The sequence below is a fragment of the Neophocaena asiaeorientalis genome, unplaced genomic scaffold, assembly GCF_003031525.2.
Source record: "Neophocaena asiaeorientalis asiaeorientalis breed wild unplaced genomic scaffold, Neophocaena_asiaeorientalis_V1.1 scaffold960, whole genome shotgun sequence".
NCBI lineage: Eukaryota > Metazoa > Chordata > Mammalia > Artiodactyla > Phocoenidae > Neophocaena > Neophocaena asiaeorientalis.
The window spans coordinates 346388-359540 of NW_020173498.1; the positions used below are offsets into that span (position 1 = coordinate 346388).

General features: G+C 59.8%; 1 protein-coding gene across 2 annotated transcripts in view; it reads left to right on the forward strand.

The window, feature by feature from the left end:
• Positions 1-11180: 11180 nt before the first annotated feature.
• Positions 11181-13153, forward strand: part of TFAP2A (transcription factor AP-2 alpha) — a 16108-nt gene continuing 14135 nt past the window's right edge. For both annotated transcript variants that reach the window (XM_024747558.1, XM_024747561.1), the window contains exon 1: positions 11181-11291. In XM_024747558.1, coding sequence (XP_024603326.1) covers positions 11241-11291 — 51 coding nt within the window. In that variant the 5' untranslated portion in view covers positions 11181-11240. The remainder of the gene's footprint in view (positions 11292-13153) is intronic.

The window sequence follows — 13153 nt, forward strand, 5'->3', positions numbered from 1 at the left end:
ACCTGGGAGCTCACCCGGGCGGCCGCGCTGAGAGGCGGCGGCGGCGGCGGCGGCGGCGGCGGCTCCCGGAATTGGGTTGGAGCAGGAGCCTCGCTCGCTCCTTCGCTCGCGCTCTCCGAGCTCCGTGCCCAGCGGCAGGAAACCGCGCGTCCCCTCGCGCCGCCCACCTGTTTGCCCAGATGTTTCCAAGAAAGGCCACTTGTATGTAGCCGGAAGGGTGACCAGGCCCCACCCGGGCACACACCCTCCTCTAGATGTCATGGCCCGAGGGACAGCTGCTGGTGAAGCCCCGAGGGCCGGGCGCGCTCGCCGGGATGCGAGCCTGCAGCCAGTACCGTCCGGGAGCCGCTCCCAGCCAGCTCGGCGCACTTTGGGTCCAACTACCGCGAACTTGCCCTCGGGGAAGCTGGGGGAGGCCCAAGGGCGCTGCGACGGAGTGCGCACCTGCTCGGCAAACTTAACCCGACGAGTCTGGGGCTAGGAGGGAGGGAAGGGCGGAGATGTCCCTCCGCAGACGCAGGAAGAAGTCGGCGGCGACTGCAGGATTCGCGGTTTTCGGACTTGAGATTGACAGGACTCGCACGTGGCCTGAGCGAGTGAGACTGACACGCCAAGTAGGGTTCGAGGAGTTGGAAGCGGGGAGAGAAGGGCTGGACGAGGGAAGACTCGGGAATAAGAGGAAGCCCAGAGTTCCATCTGACCCCAAGAAAAACCCAGGTGTGGTTCTAAACCTGTAACCGGCGGAAACAGCAGACGCCAGCAGAGAGAAGCGGGGGAACGCTGTCTCGTAGGCTCTTGTTTAGCGGCGACGTTGAACTTGTTCTCAAGTTGGTGAATTCTGATGCAAGTTGCTTGAGAGATTTACCCGTCACCATACCTAGGACTGAGACACGCCCTGTTTTCCCGAAGACCGGACAGCTAAAGGTGGGGTCTCAAGTCCTTCACAAGGCCGAAGATGAAGGATGGCTGCAGATTGGAAAGTCAGCCCCCGAACTCTGCCTCAGGTAGAGGCACACATTTCCCTAGGCCAGTAGTTCTCAAGTTTGAGCGTGCACGAGCATCGTTGGAAGCTACTGTGCTCCTGGCTGGGCCCCAACCCTCACAGTTTTCAGTAGAGCTAAAGTGACGCCTGAGAATTTGCCTTTCTAGTAAGTTCCTAGGTGATGCTGACCTTGCTGGTCCCTGGACGGCACTTTGAGAGCCACTGCCTAAGCCATTGGCTCTCAAATTTGCACAGTGCAATCACCTGGAATACTTAAAAAAATATTTATGCTTGGGTCCTACCCTCAGAAGTTCTGATTCAACTGATTTGGGTGCCACTTGGGTATCAGGATTTTAAAACTCTACAGGTGATTCTAACATACAGCAAAGTTCGAACAGTACTGCCTTAAATCGTCCATCGCCCCAGACAACTTTTGTCGGGGGAGAGGGGACAGGGACCTTCTCCCAGCCTGCTCTTGGTGACTTTGCTGGCTTTGAAGCTAGCTTCCCAGTCTTTGGAAAGGAAAAGCCTTTGCCTTACACGTGTTTTGCCACTGACACAAGCACGATGTTGAATGTCCGCTTTTATCAACCATACAGGAATTATAAAGGATGAAACAATTCTCCCCAAGGCCTTAAGGACACAATGATAATGTAACATTGATAATTCTGCCTGCACTGTACGGAAGCCCCTTCAGCCACCGGGGCTCAGGATCTCCCATGAGGAGCCAGAGAGATCTCTCAGGGTTAGTGATGACAGACTTTTCAGTCTGGACCTATGGAGAATGAGAGTCCCAAATCCAGGCTGGGTCATAGGCACTGCATCCAAACTGGCCAAACGCTGACCTGCCCCGTTAATATTGGCTGTGGGGAAATCTCACTGGCCTCTGGCTGGAAGAGTGGGAGTGAGTGGGCGTGGTATTGGGTGTCCAGGATCGCTCGTGCGCGAACCCAAACTCCGGCCATACTGTGTTGAGTTACTGATACCAAGACTGAAGGGTGGGGATGAGGGTGGGAAAGCGCGTTCTCTTCATCTTTCAGAAGGGCCACGTGAGAGGCAGAGGCACCCGCGCCCCAGAGGATCCCCCCAGAGGCACCCCGCTGTGAATGGGTTTGGCTGCCTGGAGAGTTTCTCACCTCATTCTAGACCAACCAGGACAGGGATGGAGATAATAACCCAAGAGACCGGGTCCTCACAGAGATTATAACTTCCCAAGACTTCTGCCTTTCCTGGCCACTTGGCGGGTACTTAACCCTCCCCCCATCCAGAAGCAAGTGCACGGGGGTCACGTGGGGGGTAAGGGGAGCAGAATCCTCCCCCGCTAGTCAGGAACTCCGGGAGACTATCCTTTGGGCCGTGCAGTCCCCCTGTGGGAGAAAGAGATCAAAAGGGACCCTGGAGTTTTCCAGAACGCACTCTTTTCCCTCTCTGCCCGTCTATGGTGGTGCTGCGGGACGTTGCTTTGGAGCGTCTTGGAAGACACCAGGAAAGTAGACATTGGAATGGAGGAGCTGCAGATGGGCGGATTCCACAGAGTCCAGAGGGCGATTCGGCGCTCTGCCGGGCGCAGTCCCAGCATGGGCTCCCCTGTCACACCGCCGCGCCAGCGTGCGGACTACCCTCTGCGTCCCTGGCCTGGAGGGTCACGGCGTGTCCAAGCGATTTTCCCTGGAAAAGAGTTGGGAGAGTTCCCCTTTCCTTTGCGCGCTATTCTTCGCTGGGGTTTCCCTGCGGGGCAGATTACTTTATGACAGGGTGTGATAAGTGGTGATTTTGTTCCTCTTTTGATGGCAGGATTGCTTTGTAAACAGAAGCGCAAACTCGTTCCGATAGTGGTTCCGCACCAGTGCGCGGCGGCAGCCCTGGCGCAGCGGGCGGCGGGGGCCGCGGCTGCACCTGTCACCTGGGTCCGGGAGGGACCCGGGCCGCGCTGGGCGGGGGCATGCCGCGCGATACTCTGGCCTCCAGGCCGTCTCGGTTTTCGGCCTCTGGGCCGCCGGGCTTGCAGTACATCCCAGGCCTGCTGTACCCACTCCTCCAAGAACTCCCAGCTGCAAGTGCGTGCCTGGAGGGGCCGCGGTGGGCGCACGTCAGCTCGCGGGGCCGCCCTTCTGCCCTCTCCCTGGCACCTATGGTAAGAGGTTTGGCTTCTTTCTTCTGTGGTTACCGGTAACCTTATTCCTTTGCCCTAGTCCAACTGGAGGTTTGAGGGGGCTTTTGTGAGCTGGAGGGAGGAATCGCTCAAGGTGAAGGCCTCAGGTCTTGGCGCGGCAGGACACAGCTCAATTCCCCTCAAACTTTTCCCCTGAGTGGTCCAGCCCTCTCCTTCCCTGTTCAGCCTGGGTGCCAGTTTACCCTCGGAGGGACCCAGGAAAGACCCCACGTTGACTTAGGCTCTCTCAGGCCCAACGGGCGTGGAAGGTGAGCCTCTGCAGGAGGAGAGGCGCTAGGCACAGCAGGTGGTAACTCATTATTTCCCAGTAATCCCGACTCCTCTAAGGGGAAGGCGAAGCCGGCCACCGAAGGCCTGAACTTCCGAGTTAACCCATTGCTCAGGTCTAGATTTCCAAATCCCTTAAGGAGCCTCAAGTGGGGCCCTGGGGGTTTGGCACTTGAATGAAAAGATGGGAAGATTCCTGGAGGTTCTGGGGTGGAGTGAATGCACCTCCAGCAGAGCTTTTGCCCTGAGGGAAAGATTGTTCCCGGTGCAACTTTGGGGGTGATGGAGCTGGGAGCGGGGGTTTACGGGTACAGAAGTAGATTCCAGCCAGCTATCCCGGGACACCAGGGGCCTCAGAAAACCCGAGCTCAGCATTATCTGAAGCCGGGAGCTCTCTGCAACCTGACACCAAGTCATGCCACTCCTTCCCGAAGCTCAGGGCGCCTGCACTGAGCAACGTACAAAAAGTTTTGAGATTGGGCTGAGAGAGTCCCAGGACCTGTTCGCTGCGGAATCTGCTCTGTGGTAGCAGCGCCGGGAGGGGGAAGGGGCCCGGTAAAAAAATAAAAGGAGAGAGCGAGAGAGAGACGAAAGGCAAAGTTTTCCCTGATTTGCAAGGGGCCTGAGGCCGAAGTTCTGCAGACTGCTTGGGTGCTGCGACAGTCGCTCAGAGCAGTTAGTGGCCGTGGGCCTGCTCTGGCACTGGGCGCAGCTGGCACATTGGGGAGGCTGACTGGAGCCTGGGCGCTGGATGAAGCTGTGAGGGGTCCCCTCCCTCTCTTCGCCCCCCAGGGCTCCTTCCTGGAGGCGGCAGGATCGAGGTTCGGAGCTACGGAGGAGGTCGAGGTGGAGAAAGGCCCCGCGGGGCGAAGCAGGTGTCTGTGGAGCAAGGGGAAGGGCGTACACTCGGGAAGACGGGGGTTGCGAGGAGGCAGTCGCAGGAGGCGCCCTGAGCCACAGCGCCCGGCTGCGATGCGAAAAGGGAAGCAGCGATGGCGTTGACACGAACTAGACGTGAACCGGTCTCGGGTGCTCTGAGCGGGGGGACTGGAGCGGGGCAGCACGTCCCTGGGCAGGCTCCGCGGCCTCGGCGCACCACGCGCGTGCCGTGCTGAGCGCTTTGCGTCCATTCTCCTGGCCAAGTCTCACAAATTCTCCATTTTACAAGGGAGCCAACTGACGTTCAGACGAGTTCAGTCACTTGCCCTAGATCACTCATCTGGTAAATGTCAACGACTAAGCTGAGTTTGGACCCCAAGTGGTCGTACTCCAGAGCTAGATTCTCGCTCCCGGCCGCTCCCGGATTCCTCGCGTCCCTCCCCGCTTCTCTCCCCTGCCGCCACTCTGGTGCCCGCGCCCGGCATCTGAGCGGACACCAGTGGCCCTCAGGCCCAAGGCCTGGGCTGCTTCAATTCCAAGTCGTCCTGTCCACGTCCATGCAACCCTGCACAGCGGCTTGGCTTCGCACCTAAGCACACTAGAGGCTTTGCCTCCCCTCCCCCCCGAAAAAGTACCGAAGTTGGAGTTGGCACTCTTCTCGCCCCACACCGGCCCCAGTACCAGCCCTCCGGTCCTTCCCGGGCAGGGCCTGGCCCAGCCAGCCGGGTCCCAGGTCCCTCCGGCTCTCGCACCCGTAAGAGGGAGAAGCCAGGCTGCCGGGGCCTGAAACAGCGCTCGTTTCTAAGGCAGTGCAGCACCTCCCGCCGGAGTCTCGCAGAGCTACAGGCGGGTCCTACGCGTGTGTCCGGCGCTCTGGAGAACTCGGCTTCCCCCAAACTATTTCGAGAGCTAGAAAGAGCCGGACAAGTTAAATATAGGCAGGAATGGGTTAAAAACGCCATAATTTAAGGTATTTAAAATTCGCAAGGAAAAATACAAAACAAAACAAAACACCTGCAAACAAAACCCACACTTGTTGAGCAAGGTTCTAAGGCAGGTCCAAGAAAGTTTCCAATCAACCAGATAATCGGCACCGGGACGAGAGTCCCACAGCCCAGGCACGATTAATATGCCTAGGGGACACAGGAACTCCCGAGAGACACCACCACACCACCCCTGAGAAGGCCGGGAGGGTGCAAGGCCATCTGGGCCGGCCACCAGGGATAGAGGCTCTTGCGCGGGATTAGAAAGGGGAGGCTTTGGTGCGGGGACAAGTCTTCTCCACTCCTCAGCGTGGAGCTGGCCTTTTGCACACATTTGCCTGAGGAGTCAGAGAAGATGATTTGAAACCGGTTCTTTGTTCCTCTCGCAGTGCCCATGAGTAACTGGGCCTGTCCCAGGAGTCCCTGGCCCAAGCCCTGGGCTGGTGGCTGCCGGACTGGGGCTGGCGCAGTTGCAGCGCCAGCGGGGTCCGAGGCTGAGCTCCTGACCCTCGCTTCCCTCCCGGCCAGGTGTGGCTCCTACAGAGGTGAGCTCCTTGGGAGCCCCAAGTCCGGTGGCTTCTCGTAAAGCTCCCTTCTAATTAGAGCAGCGGTGAAATCATTTAGGTGATTTCATCTGTAATGGGAAAGCAGCCTCCACCCCCAGCCCAAACCTCAGCTGACCATCCCAGAGCCACCGATGCCCCTTTCTCCCTTTAAAAAGTTTTAGTGGAAAAGATACAGAGCCGGGAAGCCACAGAGGAATGGGGGCGGGGCGGGGAGTCGTGAAAGTGAGAAGAGAGGGCGGACCTTAAATAGAAGTGTGAGTGTATGTGTGTGCGCGTGTGTGTGCGCGTGTGTGTGTGCACGCGTGTTTGACTGCGGAGGGAGGAGACGAAACCTAAAAGTCAGAAATGAAACAGAATCGTGAACGTCTTCACCTACTGGGAAACACTTTGATCTGAGATCCGACGCTGAAGCAGCCCTGGGGGTTGCAGACTCGAATCCGCGAGGTTGAACCTCGCAGGCCGGCGGGGAGGCCTGGACCGGGGATATGGCTTCACCGCGTGCATCCAGGTGCGCGGCATCTATCGGTTCTGACCCAGTCTCCGGGCCTTGCCCTCCCGCCCCCCCAAGGGCTGGAGATTCTCCCAGCCCCAAAGTTCCGAAAGGGAAGAGAGCCAAGGGAAGAGCGTGTAGATGCCCCCATGGCTCGAGTGCGAAAACACACCAAGTCACACTCGCGTCGCTCCCAGCACACTCCAGCAGGCAGTCTGCCTGGGTTCTCCGGCCAGGGATTGACCGGGAAAGCGGGTTGGGGCTGCTGGGAAAAGCTGGAGCTGATGGCGAGATTGCCGCGGCTATAAATCCATCACTTCCCAGGTCAGCTCTGCGAGGCGCTGGGACTAGGGCTGGCGGAGTGAATTCCTGGGCTAGCGCGCATGCGTCGGCAGGTAGCAACCCAGCTCTTTATGACCAGGTGAGATGTTGGTGAGCAGGTAAAAAAGGAGGATTTGCCTAAGCGATTCCAGGGAGCGGGCCCGGCCGAGCCCTACAGCCCATGCCCGGCGGGGACCCGTCGCCAGGAGCGCCGAGCCGCGATGTCCATACTTGCCAAAATGGGGGACTGGCAGGTACGGGGGTTTGCCAGAGCCGCGGCCCAGGGCTGCAGCGTCGTAGGTGAGGCGCGCCTGGCAGCGCCCAGGAGCGTTCCCAGGAGAGAAAGAGGGCAGGAAAACGGGCGCAGGCGGCGGCCGCGGCGCTGGGGGCCACGCGCGCCACCGGCCTGCCCGGTGCTGGGGAGAGTCCGGCGCACGCTCCACAGGTGGCCCCGGGGGTCACCGGTGCTTTGCGCTACGGACGCCACCCCCCGCCCGCCGCCAGTAGAAACTGGGGTAGATGACTAATTCAGGCGGGGGCAGGGCGCAGGCGGGCGTGCGGTGCGCCGCCAGGAAGGTTCCCTGCTCGCTACGCCTCCGATCTCGCCCTAGACCCCAGGACGGCGCGTGAGATGGGGTTCCAGTGCACCTGTCTCTCTCCGCGTCTCCACGTTTGGGGGACCACAAGGGAGCGTGGAGAATAGAAAGGGGTCCGGCTGGACGGGTCGCGCCGGCGAGCACGTTCTTTTGGGGAATGCTCAAAAGAGTTTGCGCAAAGTTGAGCTTCTCGCTCCGTCTTCTTCCCGAAGCCACTTTTCACCGCTTGGGCTACGGGTTGGGGTGCCTAGACGGGGGCGGTAAGTGGCGAGTGATGAGGCAGAAGGCCTAGAACTGGTCGAAACCAACGCCTCCCGAACTTGGCCCTGCTAGGCCGCGGGCACCGCAAGGCCAGCTAGGCTCCAGACACTGCTCTCCCCTGAGCCCCGGGTCCGACCCCGGCCGAGGGAGCCTGCATCCAGCGCTCCCTCCTTTTACGTTCCAGACGTTTCCCCTAAGGGAACCAGGGCGGCTCTGGCCAGGTTGGTGAGCATAGCAGCCTCTCCCCTGTCGCCGATTTCATAATGGGAACCGCGGGGCCTTCTTTTCACCCTAGCCAAGCGGAGGCCTGGTTAGGGCGAGAGTCTATGTGCCTAAAAGCCCGCGGGCCGATTTGAACCAAACCCCCGATCCTCTCAAAGAAAATTTGAGGCCCTGCTCTTTCCGGCGCGAGTTCTTTGGCTTGTTTCAGATTTCGGCCATCAGAAGTAAAGTTCAGAGAAGTCCCGTCTTCCCTACATTCTCTGGAGTTGGGGAAAGGAAGTCATCTTGCAGTATTTATTTCTTTCATTGCACTCATTCTTTTAATCAGCCATGAGCTCTTTTAGACCTCTCCTCCCAATTAAACCTAAATAAATGCAATTTCATCTCCAGAGTTAGACTTTGTGGTTTAAGGGTGCAAATCCCACACCAAATTCAAATCTGGGGCATCCACACCTTTCCCTCCCTTGCCCCGGTGGATCTCAGGGCCCTTCTTCATTCTTTTCTCTGGAGGGGAAGACTGGGTGACTCCTTGATGGAGGTCTTTTGGTTTTCCCCTCAAGCCGGGCGAACTTGGCTGCAGAATTCCTCAGCGTGAGAAAACGCCCGCAGCGCAGGCCCGGCCAGGGTCTGGGCCTCCAGTGGGTTCGACTGAGGTTCGGAAGCAGCAAGATTCCAGCCTGAAGGGGACAGGAGTGAAGCCTGGGCCTGGCTCCCGTGGGTTCACAGTTTGGCTAAGCCGGGATCTCGGGTGGGGCACGCGGATTTGGGGCCTGGAGAGGCCGGCTCCTCTGGCTTTTGCCCGTTGGGCTCCTGGGCCCACTGGGTGGCAACAGCTGGTGAAAATGGAGTCTTTCTCCTTCCCTCGTTGTCTCTCTGTCTCTCTCAGTGTCTCTGTCTCTCACACAGATACTCACTCTTCTCCCAACGCCCTCTCCACGCCGCCCTATCAGGCCTGGACCCCCGACTCCTGCCCCCAGGCCTGGCGCTGCTGTCCTGGGGTCCCGGCGAGGCCGGAGCATTGACATGCAATGAAGCGACTTGTCGTGGTAATGACGCTCACACACTACCGCGGCTCCGCTGGCTCCAGGGGCGACCGGGGCGCTCTCTCGGGCCTTTCTTCAGCGCTCCTAACGCGGGCGGCGGCGCGGAGCCCGCAGGCCCCAATCTGCACCTCAAAGGCGCCCTCGGCGGGAAAACAACAACAGTTTAGCAGCCCCGGCGGGTGTGGAGCCGGAGATCTGCGGGGCTCGGGTCAGCAAGGGGGGAAGGTGGAGAGGATGAAGGCCCTGAAATGCCTTCCCCAGCCCACAGATAGAAAGAAAGCGAAACCTAGATTTCCCCGAAGCACACCGTGGCGACGTTTTGGGGGTGTAAGATCCCCTGCTTCCGGGCCTAGGCTTTGGCCTACAGATTGCGCTCTGGGGCTGCGGCCGCGGCTGGGATGGTGTCGGTCCCCCGGGCGGCCCATCCCCCGACTTCCAGCCGCCACTTTGGGCGGCGGCCCCAGGCCAGCCCGCAGGGTGCATGGCGCTCGCGCTGGAAGTTGACCATTTTTGCGGGCGGAGCGCGGCGCCGAGCCTGGAGCTGGGTTCAGCCAAGGGCCTGTGCCGCCTTGCGCAGGCGGGGACCGGGCGTGCAGGGGAGGGCCCAGGGCGTCGGAGGGAGCCCCTCCGGCTCTCTACCTCCCTTGCGGCTCTGGTCTTCTCCCTAACTTTCGGGGCGGGGGGCTTCTGGCCTACTCTGCCGGGCTTGGGGAATTGGCTGCGGTCGTCTGGAGGGAGAGTTGCCCTTCGGCGGCTGGGGGCGGGGGGGAGCGAGTCCCCCTCCTCTCGCCTTCCTTCCACCTGTTAGGCAACGCGCGCATTCGCGACAGCCTCTACCCTCACGGCGAGGACGCACCGTGAGACCAGGGAGGCTGGGAGATTTGCAAGCAACAGGCCCAGATGGCATCAGAGGTCGTTCCTAGAGCAACTCTGAGGCGAGACCCACTGTTGTTGGGGGATTTGCCGCATTCGAGAGGGAGAAAGGAGGTTTTGACCTAGGACAAACGAGGAAGCTCGGCCAGATAAATGAATTACTCTGTATTTCCAAGGATCGCATCACGTCTTTTTTTTTTTTTTTTGGTCTCTCTTTCCTTAAAAGAAAACCTCTGTTTCACAGAAGAAAAAATTACAGAGCCCCGGTGGGGCGAGCAGGCCCCCGTGTGGACCGGGAGAGCCGAGACTGGCGGACCTGGACGACGGGGGTGGCTCCCGGGCCTCCGGGTTCCGCGCCAGCCGGGCACTGAGCCGCGAAAGCGCCCGCGTTAGTAACAGCACCAAATCATGAAGGAACTCTCCCTGCTTTAATTAAAAAGGGGAATCTTGGGAAAACTGGAGCAGATTAGCACAGCGAAGGGTTGGTTCCCTGCGATTTATTTTGATGCATGCATGACACGGCGCACACATGTCGGTATTTCGGCTCAACTCCAGAAGCGACTGTGAGTCTCTATAGGAGTTCCGTATTCCCGTCCACACTGCACCCAGGAAGCCCGTAGCCCAAATACCACGCTGAATTATCAGTCGGCCCTAGCTTCATACAAATGAGAGGAAAATCATTTAACCCATGCAGCTGTCAAGTAACCTCTTCAGGGTACACTTTTTATTTTACACGCGGCAATTAAAGGATCCCAAACCCCAGCCGAGCGACTGAAGCCGTCTGGCAAAATCTCCAACCTGGGGGGGTGGGGTGGGCTGGGAAGCGCGAAGCCAGTAAAAGTCCCAGGGCGCCGCGGCCGGAGGTGTCAGCTGCCGGGGAGCGGAGGCGATCTTTTGTTGGGCAAAAATCCTGACGTGACTTCTCCGGTCTTCGTTTGGTGGTTACATCTGATTGCGAAAGGGATAGTAATTTCTAATAAGATTGGACGGAGCCGAAAGGACAGAGCCGCTGGTGGAGGCAGGGATGAGGGAGAGGTGCCGAAAGCTGGGCCCCGGCGCGGTCGCTCGGACCCTGCGCAGTGCCGGGCTTTTGCCGGGGCGTCTCCGGCGAGGAGGAGACGGAGAAAAGAGCAGAGGAGAGGAGAGAGAAGAGTGGCATGGGGGCGGGGGCGCCGGGGCAGGGCCGCGCGGCGGGGCTCAAGGGAGATTTCGTGGGCTCCCCGGCAGGAGCGCGCTCTAGGAGCAAGTTTGCGGCTTGGAGAGGCCTTTATACCTGGGTCGGAGCGGCCGGCGGCAGATTGTGGTGCTGGCGAGCAATTGGACTATTGTTGATATGCTAATGAGGCGATTAGGCTGTTGGTAAAGAGCAGGAAAAGGGAAAAGTTTCTACCATTAGAGGGAGATCTCCGAGCGCACACGGGAGCTCTTTCCCTTCTCGCCGCCTCCTCTGCGCCCTCCTCCCCTCTTCCTCGCCCTCCTCCTCCTCCGGCGCTCGCCGCCCGCAGCCGGCACTTTGCGCTTACCCAGAGAGTAGCTCCACTTGGGTGCGAGGCGGAGAGGGGGCAAATCCATTCACGCCGATCCATGAAAATGCTTTGGAAACTGACGGATAATATCAAGTACGAGGACTGCGAGGTAAGCGCGGCGCTAGCTCAGTTGTCCTCGCGGCCGCAGGCGCGGAGCTGTACTTCCCGCGTCTCCTCCCCTCCTCGAAGCCCGCTGCGAGGTGCGGGTGAGACAAACTTTCCCCAGCGTAGCGCCCGCCTCTCCGATTCGCCCAAAGAGAGCAGGGGAGAGGCTGCAGAGGGAGGATGAGGACGTTCCCTTCTTTCATTTCCCTCCTTCGGATCCCCTGTCCCACTTCCCCCTTTTCCTCCTGACCGGTTTTGACTGTGCCTAAGAGTAGAGCGAAGAGAGACAAGCTGGGTTTTCGAAGCAATTGCTGGCAATTGGGCACGCGTCCGTGCACTCTGCGTGTCTCTCCAACGAGATTCTGAGGGCCCAAGTCACCAGGAAAAGAAAGGAAGGAGAAAACCCTTTCCCTTCTTTAACTTTGTCTCTGATCTTTAATATTCCTTCTTTTATGTATTCATTCTTACCTTCCTTCCTACCATCCCCCCACCCGACTTTTCTCGAAAGGCTCTTTTCTATTTGGAGAAGGGGCCCCCCCGCGCACTTCGCTCTCAGCTGGGCTGCACCTCCCAGTGAGCGGGCTCAGTTTGGGAACACTCATCTCCCAAAGTGCTGCGGGGTCCTCCAGGTACACTATGTTATTCAGGAAGTTCTAAGCAGTTTCTCTCTCTGAGCTACTTGGTGGGCGCAGCCCTGGGGTGGGGATGGGAGGCGGCACCGGGCGGAGCCGGCTGGCCGCCGGCTCCCTACTCAACCGCCGGGCACTCGGCTGCGTGACCGTGGGAATCCTGGCGGGGCTGCCGCAGCCTCCGGTGCGGGGAGCCCGCCCGGCCGGTAGAGCGCGCCGCACTGGAGCCCATTTTAAAAGCCACGATTCCCGGAGCTCGCCTTCTTGGGGCAGCCGGGGAAGCCCCAGGACTACCGGCCGGCCGGCGGGAGGCGCTGGGAAAGGGCCTGGCGGCCGCTGTCCCAACCCCCTTGCAACTCCCCGCTAAAAAGAGCCGATGAGTCACGGGAGGGGGAGGGGAGAGGGCCGCGACCGGAGAGATTACCTAAGTAAATAATAAGTGGCAGTCCCGGCTTTTGCTAGTTTTTCTTTCCTCTTTTCTTTCTTTCTTTTTGGCATGTGGAGCTGGGAATGTCAAGCTGTCTGTGTGGGCGCAGCGGCGGGGTCTTCACTTGAAATCAGAACCTGGGCTATGTGAACGATGTGTCACCCGTCCCCTTCCTCCTCTCCTTTCTGTAGACTATTTTAAATCTTTCCCGTTTCCCGGGTCCTCCTTTTCCCCCTCCCCCCCTCCCCCGGGGCACGAGGTGACTTCCCAAGGGGACGGGTGCTTATCTGGGGACTCGTGTCGTGCGCGGTGCGGGCGCAGAGACTCCATGTCGGGCCAGTCGCTTTGTTTTCAGGGCTGGGGGGCTCTTTCCGAGCTGGTCAGGGTGACACTGAGCCCCTAAGCCTCCCAGGGTGGATTGTCGTATCCGGGCTGTGGTCCGGGGCTCGGGCAATCACCTTCTCGGAGGCCGAAACCCCCGGCGGGCGGGGTCCGAAGCTCCGCGCGGCGCGAGCTGCCCGTGGGACCCAGGTGGGAGGCGATGCACTTGCACCCCCCAGAGAGGGACCCTGTGGGGCCGCGTGTGCATGTGCGTGTGAGTGAGACAAAAACAGATGAGAAGCGAGAGGAGGGAGAGGAGGATAAATAGAGCGAAGGCTGTTTCAACAACTTTGCGGTGGGCGAGCGCCGGAGCAGGGATTTCGGGTTTCCGAGCCGGCTTGGGGCTGTCTAATTATGTCGGGCTCTGCAGGGACACGCAGGAGGCGAGGTGCCGCTTGTTCCGACACCCCGGCGGGCAGAGTGGCAGCG